The sequence below is a fragment of the Lampris incognitus genome, chromosome 21 (genome assembly GCF_029633865.1).
Source record: "Lampris incognitus isolate fLamInc1 chromosome 21, fLamInc1.hap2, whole genome shotgun sequence".
NCBI classification, from domain to species: Eukaryota; Metazoa; Chordata; class Actinopteri; order Lampriformes; family Lampridae; genus Lampris; species Lampris incognitus.
The window spans coordinates 18,461,676-18,482,631 of NC_079231.1; the positions used below are offsets into that span (position 1 = coordinate 18,461,676).

The 20,956-nt window shown below is 45.6% G+C and overlaps 1 protein-coding gene across 1 annotated transcript in view; it reads left to right on the plus strand.

Annotated features, from left to right (window-relative positions):
- The window catches only part of LOC130131331 (peripheral plasma membrane protein CASK-like), a 78,223-nt gene that overhangs the window by 46,918 nt on the left and 10,349 nt on the right, over positions 1-20,956 (plus strand). The window contains 16 exon segments of the mRNA XM_056300985.1: positions 788-910; positions 4,378-4,461; positions 5,229-5,328; positions 9,601-9,722; positions 10,301-10,378; positions 10,645-10,725; positions 12,597-12,785; positions 13,532-13,610; positions 14,506-14,591; positions 15,412-15,480; positions 15,612-15,680; positions 16,953-16,988; positions 18,709-18,822; positions 18,824-18,857; positions 18,860-18,905; positions 19,695-19,810. Coding sequence (XP_056156960.1) covers positions 788-910; positions 4,378-4,461; positions 5,229-5,328; positions 9,601-9,722; positions 10,301-10,378; positions 10,645-10,725; positions 12,597-12,785; positions 13,532-13,610; positions 14,506-14,591; positions 15,412-15,480; positions 15,612-15,680; positions 16,953-16,988; positions 18,709-18,822; positions 18,824-18,857; positions 18,860-18,905; positions 19,695-19,810 — 1,426 coding nt within the window.

The following is a 20,956-nucleotide window of genomic DNA, read 5'->3' on the forward strand; positions in this document are numbered from 1 at the left end:
GAAGAGATGCCTATCTGTTCTGGTTTTGGTGATACCTCCACCCACACACATAAAAAAAAATAAATAAATCCACTTGCCATTTCCCACAATGCAGCCTCTTTTTCGTGCAAAATACATTTCCATGTATGCATAACCACACTTATGAAGAAAGAATGTAAATGATCACCAAACACAGCATTACTTCCAGCCATGGTTAGTCCTGCTTCAGCCAGTGAATAAGTCGTCATTTTATGATAAGCTCCTCAGTCTCGTACTCTCGTACAATATAAAATACATTAGTTAAATTAATGTAGGCTAACTAGCAAGCTGACAAGATTATTAAGATCAGCTGTCATTCATTGGGGCAAATAATTAATTATTATTAAGGCTTATTAAGGTCATTACATTTGAAAATGGGATTATAGTTTTCATCTGTGATTTTTGTTTGAGTAAAAAAAAAAAAAAAAACCTGTGATGGCCTGGCGGCCTGTCCAGGATGTCTCCTCGCCTGCCACCCAATGACTGCTGGGATAGGTTCCAGCATCCCCACAACCCTGAGCTGGATAAGCGGTTTGGATAATGGATAGATGGGATGGATATTTGTTAACTGCATTTGAGGCAGCCTTTGTAATGGGACGGACCCTCTGAAGTGTGAAGCCCAGAAATGTGTACTGCGTCCTTTCAGATGAGACAGCTCCTGTTGCAGATTCTTTACACCCATCTGAGAGCGTCTATGCTTTGTCTGTCTTTGCCTGTGTGTGTGCGTGTGTGCGTGCGTGCGTGCGCGTGCGTGTGCATGTGTGTCCAGATGAACCCACGCCAATGGAGCCACATCTCAGAGAGCGCCAAGGACCTTGTGAGGCGCATGCTGATGCTGGACCCTGCTGAAAGGATCACCGTCTATGAGGCCCTCAACCACCCCTGGCTCAAGGCAAGCACACACGTGCACATACACGTTCAAACACAGGTATTAAAAGTAGTCTCAGGGGCGTCCGGGTAGCGTAGCAGTCTATTCCGTTGCCTACCAACACAGGGCTCGCCAGATCAAATCCCCCATGTTACCTCCAGCTTGGTCGGGCGTCCCTACAGACACAATTGGCCGTGTCTGCGGGTGGGAAGCTGGATGTGGGTATGTGTCCTGGTTGCTGCACTAGCGTCTCCTCTGGTCGGTCGGGGGCGCCTGTTCGGGGGACTGGGGGGAACAGCGAGATCCTCCCATGCGCTACGTCCCCCTGGCGAAACTCCTCAATGTCAGGTGAAAGAAGCGGCTGGCGACTCCACATGTATCGGAGGAGGCATGTGGTAGTCTGCAGCCCTTTCTGGATCAGCAGAGGGGGCGGAGCAGCGACAGCAATGGCTTGGAAGAGTGGGGTAATTGGCCAGATACAATTAAGGAGAGAAAAAGGGAGGAAAAATCCAAAAATAAATAAATAAAATAAAAGCAGTCTCATATTTGAAGGCCTACACATGCATTTATCGTTCTATTCAATATGATCTCACTTATGTTCAACAAATACCTCCTGTCCACCTCCTTAATAAACTTGAATGCCTGTAAACTAATAGAAAATTCTTGTATCTACCTATTGCAGTTCAGCTGATATGGCGTAGTTCAGTGGTGTCTTGTTTACAATGTCCAGCAGGCCCACTGTATATAGATTACCTCGAGTGATTGACAGCGCACATACACAATTTTGCACACGCCATGCCTTAAGTATCTTAGCTGCAGTCAAAGAAACTGGAAAATAATGCATACTGGTTTAGCATCAGTGCTGTCGCCTCAAAGCAAGAAGGTCCTGGGTTCGAACCCCGGGGTTGTCCTCTGTGTGGAGTTCTCCCCGTGTCTGCGTGGGTTTCCTCCAGGTGCTCCGGTTTCCTCTCATAGTCCAGACATGTGGGTCAGGTGAATCAGACTTACTAAATTGTCCCCTAGGTGTGAATATGTGAGCCCTGAGATGGACTGGCGGCCTGTCCAGGGTGTTTCCCCGCCTGCCGCCCTATGACTGCTGGGATAGGCTCCAGCATCCCGTGACCCTAATTAGGATACGCGGTTTGGAAAATGGATGGCTGTATGGTCTAGTGTCATAAGTTCTGTGGTGAGAAAGAACAAAAAGACAATATCTAGCAGTGTAAGTTCATTTTAATGAGCTCAGGACATTCCTTCCCCCTATGTTAATGGGGGACGCTGTGATGCTGACTCAGAGTTAATCATCCATCAAAACACAACTTCCTTCTTCATGAAACCAAGACTATTTTCGCATTTGGTGCATACTGCATGCCTTTAAAAAAATGTGTGCATTTGCATATACACTACCGTTCAAAAGTTTGGGATCACATTGAAATGTCCATATTTTTGAAGGAAAAGCACTGTACTTTTCAATGAAGATAACTTTAAACTAGTCTTAACTTTAAAGAAATACACTCTATACATTGCTAATGTGGTAAATGACTATTCTAGCTGCAAATGTCTGGTTTTTGGTGCAATATCTACATAGGTGTATAGAGGCCCATTTCAAGCAACTATCACTCCAGTGTTCTAATGGTACAATGTGTTTGCTCATTGGCTCAGAAGGCTAATTGATGATTAGAAAACCCTCGTGCAATCATGTTCACACATCTGAAAACAGTTTAGCTCGTTACAGAAGCTACAAAACTGACCTTCCTTTGAGCAGATTGAGTTTCTGGAGCATCACATTTGTGGGGTCAATTAAACGCTCAAAATGGCCAGAAAAAGAGAACTTTCATCTGAAACTCGACAGTCTGTTTTTGTTCTTAGAAATGAAGGCTATTCCATGCGAGAAATTGCTAAGAAATTGAAGATTTCCTACACCGGTGTGTACTACTCCCTTCAGAGGACAGCACAAACAGGCTCTAACCAGAGTAGAAAAAGAAGTGGGAGGCCGCGTTGCACAACTGAGCAAGAAGATAAGTACATTAGAGTCTCTAGTTTGAGAAACAGACGCCTCACAGGTCCCCAACTGGCATCTTCATTAAATAGTACCCGCAAAACACCAGTGTCAACATCTACAGTGAAGAGGCGGCTGCGGGATTCTGGGCTTCAGGGCAGAGTGGCAAAGAAAAAGCCATATCTGAGACTGACCAATAAAAGAAAAAGATTAAGATGGGCAAAAGAACACAGACATTGGACAGAGGAAGACTGGAAAAAAGTGTTGTGGACGGATGAATCCAAGTTTGAGGTGTTTGGATCACAAAGAAGAACGTTTGTGAGACGCAGAACAAATGAAAAAATGCTGGAAGAATGCCTGACGCCATCTGTTAAGCATGGTGGAGGTAATGTGATGGTCTGGGGTTGCTTTGGTGCTGGTAAGGTGGGAGATTTGTACAGGGTAAAAGGGATTCTGAATAAGGAAGGCTATCACTCCATTTTGCAACGCCATGCCATACCCAGTGGACAGCGCTTGATTGGAGCCAATTTCATCCTACAACAGGACAATGACCCTAAACACACCTCCAAATTGTGCAAGAACTATTTAGAGCAGAAGCAGGCAGCTGGTATTCTATCGGTAATGGAGTGGCCAGCGCAGTCACCAGATCTGAACCCCATTGAGCTGTTGTGGGAGCAGCTTGACCGTATGGTACGCAAGAAGTGCCCATCCAACCAATCCAACTTGTGGGAGCTGCTTCTGGAAGCGTGGGGTGCAATTTCTCCAGATTACCTCAACAAATTAACAGCTAGAATGCCAAAGGTCTGCAATGCTGTAATTGCTGCAAATGGAGGATTCTTTGACGAAAGCAAAGTTTGATGAAAAAAAAATCTTATTTCAAATACAAATCATTATTTCTAACCTTGTCAATGTCTTGACTCTATTTTCTATTCATTTCACAACATATGGTGGTGAATAAGTGTGACTTTTCATGGAAAACACAAAATTGTTTGGGTGATCCCAAACTTTTGAACGGTAGTGTACTTGTATATGCAAATGCACACAACCCTTGTGCATATGGGGTGACAGTGACTTGGAGGTCAAGCAGGTCGTCGGGTAACTTGGAGGGTTGCCGGTTCGATCCTCCACTCCTCCTTGCAAAAATGTCGTGGTGTATTTGAGCAAGGCACCTAACCCCTAACTGCTCTCCGATGAGGTGGTTGTTACCTGGCGTGGTTGACGCCGCTGTCGGTGTACGAGTGTGTGTCTGTGCATGGGTGAATGTGAGGTGTTCATTGATTGTGCAGCGCTGTGAGTGGCTTTTGCAGCTAGAAAAGCACTGTAACAATGCAGTCCGTTACCATTTACTGGTCTGTGGGCTTCTGTGAAAACAAAACCGCACCCTTCGTTGAACTTGTCAATTGCATATGTGTTATATACATGTGTGTGTGTATCTTTTTCTCTCGCTCTCTCTCTCTCTCTGTCTGCCTATCTGTCTGTCTGTCTCTCTCTGTAGGAGAGGGACAGGTATGCCTACAAGATCCACCTGCCCGAGACTGTGGAACAGCTGAGGAAGTTTAACGCCAGGAGGAAGCTGAAGGTCAGTTTTTTTCATCTGTCCTCTTCGTCTAACTTACTGACACCTGTGTTGATACGTGGTAGTTCCAGTGACGTTTGACCACTGCAGATCCCAAGAGTTGTGAAATGAAACAATTACCAGGCACTGTTGTGTTTGCAAAAAAAAAAAAAACATCATTGAGACTGGGTTTTATCTGTTGTGTAATCTGTCGGTAAAGGGTATTTTTTTTTAACTTGCTGTCATATCCTCTTTCTAACCACAGCTTCTCCCTCAAATTCAGTGACCTGCTTTTCAAACATTTGGCTGCTATTCTGCAGACATAAAGCGCTATGTGCATTTTTTCTGATTGATTAATTATGATTAATTATGATGATGATGATGGTGATGATTATTATTGTTATTTATTAAATATTGCTGATATTTCCTAAGAAAGTATTTTCCTACAATTAAAATCAAAATGAGCAATTACCAAAGTATTCATGATTTGGATATTCGTGGATTCGCTTTGGTTTTAAGCACGCCAGAGTTAGAAAGTAATAAGAAAGGCTTTTACTTGCATTTGACTCTATAGAACTAACTTGGAACAGTCAGCTCATCTTGCAGGTGCACGTAAACCCAGACAAGTACGCTATTAAGTGCAACCATGACAAGCACCCCAAGCCCACGCTCAAGTTTATTCCTTCCTGCCCATAACACCCACATCAGCACAGCTAACAGCAAGCAACAGAAGTGCAGTGGCATATTGGTGAGTGTAATTCCTGCTTTGTGTTTCCTGCCTTGTATCCCAGGGTGCAGTGCTGGCGGCCGTGTCCAGCCACAAGTTTAACTCGTATTACGGAGACCCTCCCGAGGAGCTCCCTGACTTCTCAGATGACCCCACCTCCTCAGGTAGACTCCTTGGCCCCTCCCCTCGTCACATCACCTGCTCTGCATTACATCCCTGCAGCAGTGTCTCGCTGGGCAGGATCCAGGTGGAGCTGTTGAGTGTGTTGTCATCATAAGAAAGGCTGTGTAGTTTGAAAGGCTTTAGCTGCCAGTGCACACCAAATGTAATTCTCAGATTTATGGAGATTTATGACTTATAGGTTTATAATACCCACACACACACATATATATATATATAGAGAGAGAGAGAGAGAGAGAGAGAGAGAGAGAGAGAGAGAGAGAGAGAGAGAGAGAGAGATTTATGGAGCCATGTGAAATTGTCATGGCTTGTCATGCAAATGAATAAGCTATTGTTATTTCTGATGTGATTGGACTTCCTCAGTATGTTTGTAGGCCTATCTTCAAACTTAAAAAATATTTTACCCCGCCCTCCATTAATTAAATGTTAATTTTACTTTCGCAAATCATACTGCATTTAGTTTTCGGGGGGGGGGGTAGAAAAGAAAATGAAACCCACGTTAAAGCCATGTTAAATATAGGATGAAATCAAGAGTTTACAAGTTCCATTTTCTCCTGGCCCCTATTCTTATTCCCTCACGTTGATCGCCATCTTTTTATAATGCCACCTGATTGGTCTCAAAGGAAACAGATGTTGACCAAGAATGATACTTCCCTGTCTCACACACAGACTTTCATTTCCTGTGGCAGTACATCCAAGAGCTGTACAAGCCAGTATTTCTTTCTTAGCCAAGAAGTTCTGCACTTGAAAGTGTCCAGTTAGTCCATGTTGCCAAATGACTAGAAAGTAAATGAATGGGTTTTGTTTTGTTTTGTTTTTTGCTAAATGTTTTACACATTCAGTTCCTGCAAGCAGTCGCTGCTATTTCCTGTTGCTCCATCTGCTCTGGTGCTGACACCGGCAGTCTGCCAAGATGCTGTATGCAGACATGGGGCTGCAGACACAGGGCTGATCCAGTGACCTGTGACCTTGCCTGCTGTAGTGCAGTGCCTGCAGACAGAGTTTCTCCAGAGGATAGCGACTCATTTGTAGATCAGGCTGCTTTCTGCATACTTCCTTTCTCTTAACTGCTGCTCACTTTCCTCTGCCTTTCACCTTCTAGTTTACATGTTTTCTTCACTTTTGCGTTGATATGGCCTCAGTCTCTCCTGTCTCGCCCTTCCCCTGTCTCTCTCTCTCTCTCTCTCTCTCTGTCTTCTGTCTGACTCTCTGTATCTCTCTCTCCCTCTCTGTCTCTCTCCCTGTCTCTCCCTCTCTTCTCTCTCTGTCTCTCTCTCTCTCGCTCACTCTCTGTCTGTCTCTCTCCCTCTCTTCTCTCTCTGTCTCTTTCTCTCTGTCCCCCCATCCCTCTTTCGCTCTCTGTACCCCCCCTCTTGCAACCCCCCCCCACTTTTGTATTGTTTTTCCTCTCTGTAACTTGCTTCCCCCCTCTATCTCTAGTTTGTTCTAGACCTCTTCCTCTAACATCGGTCTCTTTCTCTGTGGTTGTTTGTCGTCCCGCTGCGCTGTCTGTAGGACTGCTCGCTGCTGAAAGTACGTATTCCCTTCCCGCCACCCTCAGAGTCTCGGTGTGTGACTTCACCATCATGACATCATTGCCATCTTTCTTGAGCGCTTCATCCCATTTAATCCCAGCAGCCACTGATGAGGGTCCACACCCAAGACAAAATGCCTCCACCCATGTCTCTGTCTCCCTCCGTCCTCTCCCCTTTCACCTCATGTTCAAGTTCTTTTTTTTCCCCAATGATGCTAATTTATGTGGTTTGGTTCTGGTTTATACTAGAGAGATAGAGAGAGATCTTTATGCATTGTTATATCCAGATAATGAATTAGCAGAAAAAGCTGAATAAAGGGGTGTCCGGGTGATGTGGCAGTCTATTCTGTTGCCTACCAACACGGGGATCGCCGGTTCGAATCCCCTTGTTACATCCGGCTTGGTTGGGCATCCCTACAGACACAATTGGCCGTTTCTGCTGGTGGGAAGCTGGATGTGGGTATGTGTCCTGGTCGCTGCACTAGCGCCTCCTCTGGGCGGTTGGGGCACCTGTTCAGGGGAGGGGGGGGGGGATAGCGTGATCCTCCCACACGCTATGTCCCCCTGGCGAAAATCCTCACTGTCAGGTGAACAGAAGCGGCTGGCGACTCCACATGTATTGGAGGAGGCATGTGGTAGTCTGCAGCCCTCCCCGGATCAGCAGAGGGGGTGGAACAGCGACCGGGACGGCTCGGAAGAGTGGGGTCAAATGCAGTTGGGGAGAAATGGGGAGGGGGTATAAAATGACGAAAACACAACTTGTGTAGACACCATAAGCCAAAAAGCAAACGGGATCGGGTCTTAATATGCTTTGGTAACTCTGCAGTATCCTGTAGGACTCTCGTGTCAGGACTATGAGTTCATCCACCTCATTGAACATGCACAAGTGGACCATGATTCCCGGATTATGTTTGAGCATTACCATGCATGCAAACACACTTCTTGAGTTTTCCAAAGGTGAATTAGCCGCTTAAATACAACTTTTGCCACGCTCATCTCATTTCTCCGTGAAAGTGCAAATGTAACTGTCTCGTCAGAAAAGCGAAATAATGATTTCTACATCACCCATTCATGGTTGTTGCGGCAGGATTTATCAGGCTCTTTTATTGAATCCGCAATCAAAGCACTGATCTGCACCTTTACTTTAGCAAAGCTAGTTGGCCTTGGTTTAATCCACTTCACAATGTCCTGGTGTAGCCATCTTTACAAAGACGGTGTCCAGTTGGCCTCGGGTTTCAAATGTGCTGCATTTGTTAATGTGGGTTGCACTGATTTAAGAACAACATGACAGGACTGCATGGCACGGTGGCCTCACAGCAAGGAGGCCCTGGGTTCGAGCCCCGGGGTAGTCCCACCTTGGGGGTCATCCCAGGTCATCCTCTGTGTGGAGTTTGCATGTTCTCCCCATGTCTTTGTGGGTTCTCTCTTGGTGCTCTGGTTTCCTCCCACAGTCCAAAGACATGTAGGTCAGATGAATCGGCCGTACTAAATTGTCCGTAGCTGTGAATGTGTGGGCCCTGTGATGGACTGGTGGCCTGTCCAGGGTGTCTCCCTGCCTGCCGCCCAATGACCCCTGGGATAGGCTCCAGCATCCCCGCAACCCTGAGAAGGATAAGCGGTTTGGATAATGGATGGATGGATGAGAGGATTGCTAGATAATGGATGGATGGATGAGAGGAATGCTAGAAGAAAACCGAGTCACCTTCATGTCAAAACCGCCTAACCAGCCTCTTCATAACCTCCAGCCAACAAATGCAGTTGGGGCACTGAGTCTAACTGTGGTCTCGAAACAACCAGTAAAAGAAATCTGTAATTTCATTTTTTCCTTTATATCTCCACGATGGTCTTCTCCAGTGTCAGAACACGTCAGTTCTTCTCAGCCGCCTTCCGTAGTGTGAAGACGCTTGTTTAAACCTGGCGAGCGCCATCTGCCTCTTGGGCGAGTTCCAGCTTAAGCAAATAAAAAAAAAAAAATCTTCCATCTAGGATTATTTTGAACCCCTTAAATCTGAGTATATAACGGGAAAGGCCCACTTGAGTCTGAAAATAGCTGACAAAGTTTTGATTTTTAATTTTGTTTTTTCCCCCCGGGGCGAACCGCTCCTCGACTAACCCGCCATACTCCCTCTGTCTTACCGGCTGAAGTGACTTTTTGCTAACCTTGTAAATACTCTGTCGTATTGACGCCATGTACCGCTGTCTCTCTGGTTTCGCTGCATGTGTGGGCGATGCAGCAGGTACTCGTGGTTGAATGGCTGTGTGTGTGTGTGTGTGTGGGTGGGTGGGTGTGTGCATTATATATGTTCTCTGTTGTGATTTTTCTGTCGACACGTCTCCCACAGTGTTTCGGTGTTTGTTTTGTTTGGTCCTCTTTATATGTCTCATTTGCCTGTTTGTGCCAGTACCGTTCTGTCCATTGTGATGTGATGTGTGTGTGTGTGTGTGTGTGTGTGTGTGTGTGTGTGTGTGTGTGTGTGTGTGTGTGCGCGCGTGTCTGTGTGTGTGTGACATGTTGTGAGCCTGTCTGTTCATCAGCTTGTCTCATTTAAATGGTTGCATTGTGTGTGCCGGTGTCTGCAGGGACTGCTTTGGTCTGCTTGTTAAGTGTGTCATCTTTGCGTGTGCTTGCTTTGTGAGTGTAGTGTACGTGTTTGTAAAATCTTGACTTTACACATGCACGTGTGTGTGCGTGTGTCTGTGTGTGCGTGCGCGTCTGGTGTAGGGGCAGTTTCCCAGGTGCTAGACAGTCTGGAGGAGATCCATGCCTTGACCGATTGCAGCGAGAAGGACATGGACTTCCTCCACAGCGTCTTCCAGGACCAGCACCTGCACACCCTGCTGGACGTGAGTGGGCTCAAATTACACACACACACACACACACACACACACACACACACACACACACACACACACACGCGCGCGCGCACACACGCAGGCAAATTTGATTATTGGAGTCATGCCCACCCACAAAACAAATTTGCTAAGACAAAACCGTAATGTCCACAAATGTTATTAATTCTATATATTTGTGCTTATTTCACTAGTGGGACAAACGCTATACATGTATGGGCCACACATCATGCATGTATGCTGTATTAGTGCCCATTTAATTGTAATTCCAAGAGTTGCCACTAGGTGTCATGAAATTCCAGAAATTGATAAATCCGTTTTATCCGCTCCTCTGTGTGGTCTTGTCGTTTGTTTTCGTTATCTGACTTTATTTAAGAAGCTTGACTAAGCATGCATATTCTGCTTTACTACCACAACATGCATGCATTTACTTTTGTTTTTACCCAGCAGTTGTGCAGCACCGCCACAGTCGACACCGTGGGAGACAAGTTGCTGATTTTCAAACACTTGAAATGCAAGTGTGGCTTAATTTTTGTGTGTCTGTTTGCTTCTCTGCTTGGATGTTGTTTCAGCTCTATGATAAGATCAACACGCGGTCGTCCCCTCAGATCAGGAACCCCCCCAGTGATGGAGTGCAGAGAGCCAAAGAGGTATGAGAATTACTGCACAGATGAATATTACACTGACAAAACTATATGATCTGCTTAGCAGAATATTTGCAACAACGCCGTTGTATTTACAATGATCTACAACAATAAAATAAGATCTTCAAAGAATTTTGGTCACATGGTGAAGAGGTAAATATCAGAATGGCCGCTTGCTGTAGGTAAGTGTGAGGTTATTTCCTGTGGTTGTTTAGATTGAAATGTTGTTCTCTTGATGCTCCAGTATGCTGCCTCTTATTTTCTCCTCAAAGGTACTGGAGACCATCTCTTGTTACCCAGAGAATATGGAGGCGAAGGAGCTAAGGAGGATCCTCACACAGCCACATTTCATGGTGGGACATCACATCAACCACACACACACACTCCACTCCATGTTATTCGGGCATGTGACAATGTGTTGCATATGTATCTGTGCATTTGCTAGTGTGTAAAAACTCAAAAGGGGCGTTCGGGTGGTGTGGTGGTCTATTCCGTTGCCTACCAGCACAGGGATCGCCTGTTCGAATTCCCGTGTTACCTCCGGCTTGGTCGGGTGTCCCTACAGACACAATTGGCCGTGTCTGTGGGTGGGAAGCCGGATATGGGTATGTGTCCTGGTCGCTGCACTAGCACCTCCTCTGATCGGTCAGGGGTGCCTGTTCGGGGGGCGGGGGGGGAATAACATGATCCTCCCATGCGCTACATCCCCCTGGCACGAAACTCCTCACTGTCAGGTGAAAAGAAGCGGCTGGCGACTCCACATGTATCGGAGGAGGCATGTGGTAGTCTGAAGCCCTCCCCAGATCGGCAGAGGGGGTGAAGCAACAACCAGGATGGCTCGGAACGGAAGAGTGAGGTAATTGGCCGGCTACAACTGGGGAGAAAAAAAGGGGAGGAAATTTTTAAAAAAAATGTAAAAAAAAAAAACTCAAGAGAGCAAACCTTGGTCGGTGTGTGTGGGCATGTGCGGGTGAAATGGAGAGATTATGAGTCGTGGTGTCAGAAGCGGGGCTTTGTCAGTCCACATTCCACCTCCCGCGGCTTTCTGCCGTAAAGCTGCTTAACAACCTCAGCTTTGGCTGGCCCTCGGACAGAGGGAAAGAGATCGGCCGGGTTAGAGAAAAGGAACGGGGGGCGCAGGTCAATAAGAGGGGTAGGGGAGAAAATGGGTCGAGGGAGGGGTTTATTCTGGGTTCCATCGCGGATATCCCACCATGCAGCGCTGACATTTTTACCACTGCCGTCAACCCCAGCGGCCTGCCTCAGAGACACCACTCGTTGGTATAGAGCGGGACTGCAGATGCAACAGGGACAGCTGAGGGAGATGTGTCCGTGAGCGACTGAAAACGTGTGCAGAAGAGATTGCGAGTGGATATTCTGTGCAGGTATACTACTAATGGAGCTTCTCCATAATTGGTAATTGTTTAATGGCTACAACTTGCTTTTATTAAGGATTCTTTTCATTCGAACCCTTGCCCACTGGAAAGTGTAGACTGTCAGCTCACTTAGACATGTTTTCACTTAACACGCTGATTATGTTGTGTTGTTTAAATTGATTTGATCATCATGTACCTGCCAGCAGTGTATTCTAATGAGCGAACTAATATGTTTTGTACCATTTAGAAACGGCAAAGGCAGTATTTCCCCCTCTCCTCCGCGTGCCCCTGACATTTAGCTGTTAGGGCTTTGTTAATGTCTTTATCCGATTACTCCTGCTTATTCTCGGACCTGGCCAGCCGAGTAGTCCAGCCTGCTAGAGACGCCTCACGCTGTGTGCGTGCAGGACAGCCGTGCACGGGGTGAGGTCAGATGAGCACACGGGAGAAACGTCTCTCTTGCATATTATTCTACACCGGGGTCTCCTGTTGCACAGAGTTCATTTGTGAGGCTATGTGCTCGACTCAGGTTGGGTCTGCCAGCCAAACCAGCAGTAAAACAAACCCAGTACAGTCGACACTTCCTGCTCTAGTGATGGTGAGCAGATGTGGTCTTTTGGCCGACACTCATCAATGCAGTCGTTAGAAAATGTGGATGCTTGTGTGAACCCACTGTGTCAATGACACAAGAAGTGTTGGCACAGAGAGGATTACTGTAAGCCTTCCTCAGACTCCGACACCATGTAGACAGCTATTCAAACACACAAACACATGTTCATCACTCTCAGCTGGGGCGTTTCCTTCTTTTGAACTGGGTCTGAGCTCTCTTTCCCATGGTACACCCCCAGGCCCTGCTGCAGACCCACGATGTGGTGGCCCACGAGGTGTACAGCGACGAGGCGCTGAGGGTGACCCCGCCGCCCACCTCGCCCTACCTGAACGGAGACTCCCCGGAGAGCACCAACGGAGACATGGACCTGGAGAACGTCACCCGCGTCCGCCTGGTCCAGTTTCAGAAGAACACGGACGAGCCCATGGTGAGAATTCCCTCACATACACACACACAAATCCAGAGGAACTCACAGATACAGGGCTGAGAATCAAACACACACACACACACACACACACACACACACACATTTTTACTGCCGTCTTGGTCAGGGTGTACGATGGATATAAACATTTACACACCCCTGTTAAAATGGCAGGTTTTGGTGATGTTAAAAAACGAAACCATGATAAATCATGTCAGAACCTTTTCTATCCTTAATGTGAAATTACAACCTATAAAGAGAAAGTGAAATATAATAAGAAACAGGTAAAAAGAAACTTTCATAACCTAGTTGCATAAGTGTTCTTTTTCTTTTCTTTTTTTACATCACAAAAACCTGCCATTTTCACAAGGGTGTGTGGACTTTTCATGTCTACCCAAAAGTTATTTGATTTAATATATGCTAGTAAATGCATTGGATTTAATTCAGTAAGTGCCATTAAGATGTTTTTTTCCCCACTATCTCATATTACCGATTTATATAAAATTTTTTGTATTTTTTATATTATATATTTTTTGTATTTATACTTTTATTTATTTTATTTATATATTTATGTATTTTATATATTTATATTCATATTATATATTATTATATATTATTATATATTATTATATATTTTATGTTTATGTGTGTGTGTGTGTGTGTATGTGTATATATATATATATATATATATATATATTTACTATGTTATATTATCAGCTTATCAGTGACCTTTCTCTCTCCTCTCCAAGGGCATCACTCTGAAAATGAACGACCTCAACCACTGTATTGTGGCCAGGATCATGCATGGTGGGATGATCCATCGGCAAGGTAGCCATGCACAGTACATACTCACGTTTGTTCTTTCCACCTGAATAACGTCAGTTCAATAGCAGTTCATCAGGCTTTTTTGATTCTGTGTCTGATTTATGCACTTGTTAATACAATGTGTTGGATGCAGCTCGCTGTTTTTGGGTGCTATGTTGAAACGTAAATTAGATGTCCAGGATAGCAGGTCGGGTGAGACCGTGTATGTTTATCAAGTCGGCACCTCCTTGAAAATACAGATTGATTGATTGATTGATGGACATTTCTTTGAAGTAGTTCACAACATCCTGTAAGAAGAGACCAACATGTGTTCCGAACCCAAATTTTAATTTCCCCCCCCCCCCCCCCCCGTTGTCCAAAGGTTTATTGATTAGAAAAAGGGTCCAAACCCAAATTTGAAAGTGCTCTGTTTTATTCAGCCTATTCTTGAAGTGTATATTAATATGTGCTCTGTGGACTGCAATTCAAGAGAGAGAATGATAGTATATCAGAGAGGTTTAAAAGGCATTTTAATTCCCATTTGACTCCCAACAGAAGAAATTTTTATTTTTTAACCAAGTTCTAAATTTATATTGTAAGACGAGAGAAAATAGTTTGGAGACTGAAAGATGTCAAAGTCATATGTTAAGTCATTTCTAAATTTTCTCCCACTAAACTAACCCAGAAAATAAAACAATAATGATTCAACTCTTCCCCAAATGGGACTACTCCCAATGAATCGCTGCTTTATTCAAGTTTGTTACTTTCACTTGGTGCATTTGGGGTTGTAATAATTCCCTCACTTCCCTTGGGGACTTCTTTGAGCCCCTTCAAGGACCTCTCATGGTCTCTGACTTTGGTAATCTCCAGACATGAGGACTATATTAAAATCCTGTATCGTGTCATTATTTCTCCTCAGGGACTCTGCACGTAGGAGATGAGATCCGGGAGATCAACGGGATCAGCGTGGCCAATCAGACGGTAGAACAGCTCCAGAAGATGCTGGTACGTCAGCCATTCTGACTGTCTTTCCTCGCCCTGCTCCATTTCAGACGGTTGGTCGGGTGCTCGGCCTTGGTTTTGCTGCTACGGGCATTAAAGAATTCAGAAAGTTTACAGCGCACTGTTTTTGCCCCAGAGGACATCAATATGTGGTATAATGTTAGAATAGTATTATGAATCATTATTAATATGACTCCCTGGCCCAAAACTGGGGAAAGGCTAGCTCTATGAAAGTGGCCTGATGCAAGCCCTTAGCAAAGAATGTTCCCTAGACTGCTGGAGTTGTCAGAATATAACATTAACATACCAAAATCCGCAGTTAACCAACAATTGCCTACTTGTCCAACAAACCTTGTGCTGTGTCAGCTTATACCCTTGTCTCCTTGTTAGATTAAATTAGTTACGAATCAATGGAATCTATAAACCAGGTGGCACGGTGGCCCAGTGGTTAGCGCTGTCACCTAGCAGCAAGAGGGTCCTGGGTTCGAACCCCGGGGTTCTCCAACCTTGGGGGTCATCCCAGGTTGTCCTCTGTGTTGAGTTTGCATGTCTGCGGTGGGTTTTCTCCGGGTGCTCCGACCATCAAAAGAAACATGCATGTTAAGATTTATACTCCTGCCTGTGCCCCTGAGCAAGGCAATGGGAAAAGAACTGGAGTTGGTCCCCGAGCGCAGCATCAAGGCGGGAGCCCACTGCTCATAGCTACACACATCACAGCTAGGATGGGTTAATCTGCAGTAACTGAATTTCCCCCAGGGGATTAATCAAGGAAATGTAAAAATAAAAACCTTAATTAAAGCTTTTTAAATTTTTGTCCTGTCAGAGGGAAATGAGAGGAAGCATCACCTTCAAGATTGTGCCCAGCTACCGTTCCCAGTCCATGTCTTGTGAGGTAAGGATAGACAGTAACACACAAGCACACGCACACACGCATGCCGGATTTATAGATGTTTTCATTGGTCAGCTCTTGATTTTTTTGTGCTTATTCTAACAGTTGTGTGATTGTCTGTGGTATCATTACAGAAAGAGTCACCTGATTTGTCTCGACAGTCACCGGCCAACGGTCACGCGAGCGTCACCAGCTCCATCCTGGTACGATGCTCCTTCTCTCTTGTGCACATGTGCACACACATCTAAAGATAGTTTGTCAGATCAGTATCACACATAAAAATCTCATATGAGACTAAAATATATAAAATATCAGCAAACTGAGTGTCAGGTCTTCCTCCTGCCTGACGGGCACCTATACAGTTCCTGTTCCCTGCTCCAGGAATATCCCACCATAGAAAGACCTCTTGATTTCAGTTTGAAAGAAATATGGTGTCAAAATTACCGACTGCTTGATGTTTACGACTCTGGCCCATTTGCTGAGGGTTTGACGTGATGTGTAGCTTGCTGTGACACTCAAATATACCGCAACATTTAAGAGAAGTAATTTAAAAATCAAAAAGTAATGTACGTTAGAATTCTGAATCTGGATTTGAGAAAAAGCACACAAGCCACATTTAACCGACTATGTATACTGGTGTTCTGAGAAATGTCTTCAGCTGCAAAAAGATATGAATGTAGGAAATAGTAGGCTATGTGTAAGAAATGCAAATACTGCATTCTATTCTTGTACAGTATTCTCACTTAATACTTTCACATTAAGAATATTTTATTATGCAATAATACTTAACAAAAGCATGTAAAAATAAATATATAATACTGTACAGAACACATGAGAAAATATGAACTATATGTACTATACATGGGTGGTACGGTGGCACAATGGTTAGCGTGGTCGCCTCACAGCATGAAGGTCCTGGGTTCAAACCCCGGGGTTGTCCAACCTCGGCTGTCATCCCGGGTCGTCCTCTATGTGGAGTTTGCATGTTCTCCCCGTGTCCACGTGGGTTTCTTCCGGGTGCTCCGGTTTCCTCCCACAGTCCAAAGACATATAGGTCAGGTGAATCGGCCGTACTAAATTGTCCCTAGGTGCGAATGTGTCGGACCTGTGGTGGCCTGGCGGCCTGTCCAGGGTGTCTCCCCGCCTGCCACCCAATGACTGCTGGGATAGGCTGCAGCATCCCGCGACCCGAATTCAGATAAGCAGCTTGGATGGATGGATGGATGGATGGCTGTACTATACATTTGCTAAGGTACAGCCTAAGGAAGAAGTTTTGCCCTAGGTAGAAAATAGCAGGAAGTGTGCAACTGGCTGTTGTAGCCATCAGCTACAAGAAGAGAGAAACTGAGAGGGGGTTGTAGTGTTGAAAGACAGATGGAGCAATGTGCTGTGTGTTAGAGCACTGTTTCCTCACGTGCTCATTCCTCGTGACTAAAACAAGTAACACTAAACATTTGTCGTGTCTTCCTACTCAGGACCTGCCGTCTACTATCCAGCCAAAAGGCCGTCAGGTGAGACTCCCTTCCTCCTCACACTCCCTCACCCCTCCTTGCCTCACACTCCGCTTCCACGCCAACAAAGCCAGCACTCATCACCATTAGCAAGTGTGTGCGCGTGCACATAGGTGTGTGAGACAGTGTAAGGATGACAGTGTACAAGACTGAAGTAAAGCATGTCAGAGGTACTAACCTGTTTCCACGTGTGAACTCAAACACACTTCATACGCATGCTCTGTGTGTGTGCTTTGACGTCAGGCGTATTTTATTTTTGAAAACATACCAGATAAATGCTGTTAAAACTCAAATAATATTCTCCAACATCACTCCTTCAACAACTCTTACAACTCTTTGAGGGTGGCACAGTGGTTAGAGCGATCGCCTCACAGCAAGAGGGTCCTGGGCTCGAGCCCCAGGGTAGTCCAACCTTGGGGGTCATCCTGGGTCGTCCTCTGTGTGGAGTTTGCATGTTCTCCCCGTGTCTGCGTGGGTTTCCTCCCTCAGTCCAAAGACATGTCGGTCAGGTGAAGCTGCCGTACTAAATTGTCCCTAGGTGTGACTGTGTCGGTCCTGTGATGGCCTGACGGCCTGTCCAGGGTGTCTCCCCGCCTGCTGCCCAGTGACTGCTGGGATAGGCTCCAGCATCCTGCGACCCTAAGTTGAATAAGTGGTTTGGATAATGGATATATTGCTCCTTCAGCTTTTGAGAGGCTCGGCCTACTTTGCCTCCTAGCCCCCATTCTGACTGTGGTACTAGTGAAGAATGTTATGTGGACTAGTTGGCAGTAAACTTGCCAAACCTTACATAATTTTTTAACACCAGCCGAACCCTTAACAAAAAAGAGGTTCTGAGATACATTGGAATTGTGTAAGAACCCTGATACCTGTGTTCAGGTCAGTATTGCCTCCCTTACTCCTCCTCATCCGGCCTCCATCACGCCCGCTCTGTGGTTTCTCCTGGACAGTATAAATCTGTCTATCATGCCTTAAGCTATACAGATCACACCACACACATAAGAGTTTTTAAGTGAATTCGTTGACTGTTTGTTGACTCACGCGTTCCTCATCACACCTCCTTTTGTTTACGTCCCTCGACTTTTTTTGCTGCATGATACATGTGTAAGTGTGTGTGTGTGTGTGTGATGCTCTCAACCCCATAGATCTCCAGATCTGCTATCAAGGACAAATTGTCCATCAAGGTAAGCTGTCTCTGAGTGGACCCCGCCCGTAGAAGTAGACCCTGCTCACCCTCATGGCAAAACTTAGGTTTCTCATAGAAGTGGTGCTTAGATCCCATGCTAGCACAGCTGGTAGTGAATAAATAAAGGTGCTGAAGGAAAAAAAAATACTGATGGATATTTGCGTGTAAGCTGTCAGCCAAATGGACGCCATTGCAGCCAAGCAAAATGGTAATTGGTTCGGTTTTTTGTCGCCGCTTATCATTCTTTGATCGCAGTCCTCATTCACTCTGTCCTCATTGTTTGCTCTGCTAATACACACTCCTGTTTTATTTTGCTGTTTTCATCTTTCAGTTACATGTGTCAGTGCCGCCACGAATTATCATTTTGAGTGCTGTTCAGCAACTGAGCTCTCCTCTCATAACTTAAAAAAAAATCCTTCTCCCTCACAAATTCCCCCACTGCTTACAATCCCCCGTATTTGCTGTTGTATGTAGGCCCAAATCGACTTGGTCTGCTCTTTTTACATCCAACACCCCCTACCCCTACCCTCACAGATTTACGTGCGTGCTCAGTTCGAGTACGACCCAGCGAAAGACGACCTCATCCCGTGCAAGGAGGCGGGCGTTCGCTTCCGGGTGGGTGACATCATTCAGATCATCTCCAAGGATGACCACAACTGGTGGCAGGGCAAGCTGGAGAACACCAAGAATGGCACGGCAGGACTCATCCCCTCTCCTGAGCTCCAGGAGTGGTAGGTCTAGCACCAGACCAGCAGCTAGATATGCTGGGATAATGGGGGACATGTGCCTGAACATGTTTCAACTCAACATGTTACCTCCGGGAGTTCGATAGTTCCATAGTAATATGTCAGATAGCTGGAACTGTATTTGATGCCAGGCATTGAACCGTTTCATCAGTATGTAATTAGCCATTTAATTGGGAATACTGGAACTCCTAATGCTGTGCTCATTTTAATGTCACATTTTGACCAAATACATGGAACTGGCTAAGTATGTATTGCATAAAAGATTTGGACCTGGGGCGTCCGGGTTGCATGGCGGTCTATTCCGTTGCCTACCAACACGGGAATTGCCAGTTCGAATCCCCGTGTTACCTCCGGTTTGGTCGGGTGTCCGTATAGACACAATTGGTCGTGTCTACGGGTGGGAAACTAGATGTGGGTTTGTGTCCTGGTCGCTGCACTTGCGCCTCCTCTGATCGGTCGGGGCGCCTGTTCAGCGGGGAGGGGGAACCGGGGGGAAATAGCGTGATCCTCCCACGTGCTACGTCCCCCTGTTGAAACTCCTCATTGTAAGGTAAAAGGAAGTGGCTGGCGACTCCACATGTATCGGAGGAGGCATGTGGTAGTCTGCAGCCCTCCCCGGATCGGCAGAGGGGATCGAGCAGAGACTGGGACAGCTCGGAAGAGGGGTAATTGGCCGGATACAATTGGGAGAAAAAGGGGGAAGAAAAAAAAAGATTTGGACCTATAAATGAATCTGGATGGACCCATGTGACCCACATTATGTTTCCTTCTCAGGCGTGTGGCGTGTATAGCCATGGAAAAGACCAAACAGGAGCAACAGGCCAGTTGCACCTGGTTTGGCAAGAAGAAAAAGCAGTACAAAGACAAGTACCTGGCCAAGCACAACGCAGGTAAACACAAACACTCGCTGTATACTGTACACATGCCTTCCAGTTTGTGTGTATATTAAACAGTGAAGGCTTTTTTTGTTCCTCTTCAATCCCCTTTAACCACTAGTTGCAGACCCATAGGTTTTACAAGTACAAATCGAGCACCATTGCCTACTGTCCCCTCACAGAGGCACTATTGAAGAATGTGGAAGGGTTGTTTGTTTATGTGTTTGTTGTTGTTGTCGTTAAATGGAGAGATGACCAGAGAACTTCTGTTTATTTTTCATAATGACACAGGGCAACCACAAAACTTAGTTAAGCAATCTGACATTCTGACTCCTTATCAGGGATCTGTGTGGTAATTGTACTGGTATATCTCTAAGCAAAACTTTGGTCCGCGTTTCGCTGCAAGCTGACTCGCAAGCACGTTAGTTTTTGATTGCATAAGTGCTTGCAGCTGCGGCTTTCCACCAGCAATTAACCACTGCTGTTCTCAGTATGAAGGTGACTTCCTAACCATACCCCCCACATACACAACAAAACATTAATCTTGAAACCTTTATCTAGATGCTGTGCATTTTTCTCAGCAATGGATAATGTGAAAAACCTTTTTTCCTCTGCCTGTTCCGTGAGAGAAATAACAATGTTCTCCATAACTGCATGTGTATACACAGGTCACCACAGTGCTCTGGCAAAGATAACTAGCAAAGCTATATGACTGGTGATAGTCATACTTGACCTTAGAAGAGTATGTGTGTGGGGTGAATGTGGTGCACATGTCATAAAGATAAGACATTAGGTAGGCTTTGTGAAAGCCTCTACCAAGTTTATCGTTGCTGTCAATGTGACCTTGAAACCTAACAAGGTTGCAGTCCACCATGGTAGCAGCGGTTTGAAAGCATTGGTATTCCACTGTGTGCCGTTGAGAGCTATGCATTTGCAAGGTTTTCATCCTAATCCAACACTATATCATCTGATTTCATTAAATCATTTCCCCCTGTCTGGTTGAAGGTGTGTTGATCCGTGAAATCACCTGATGTTGGCTTGGAATAAAAGTTGCCTGGCTTTAAGGTACTATATTCCAAGAGTGAATGGCGTGGTTCACTTTGCTGTCCAGGCGGCATGGTGGTGCAGTGGTTAGCGCAGTCGCCTCACAGCAAGAAGGTC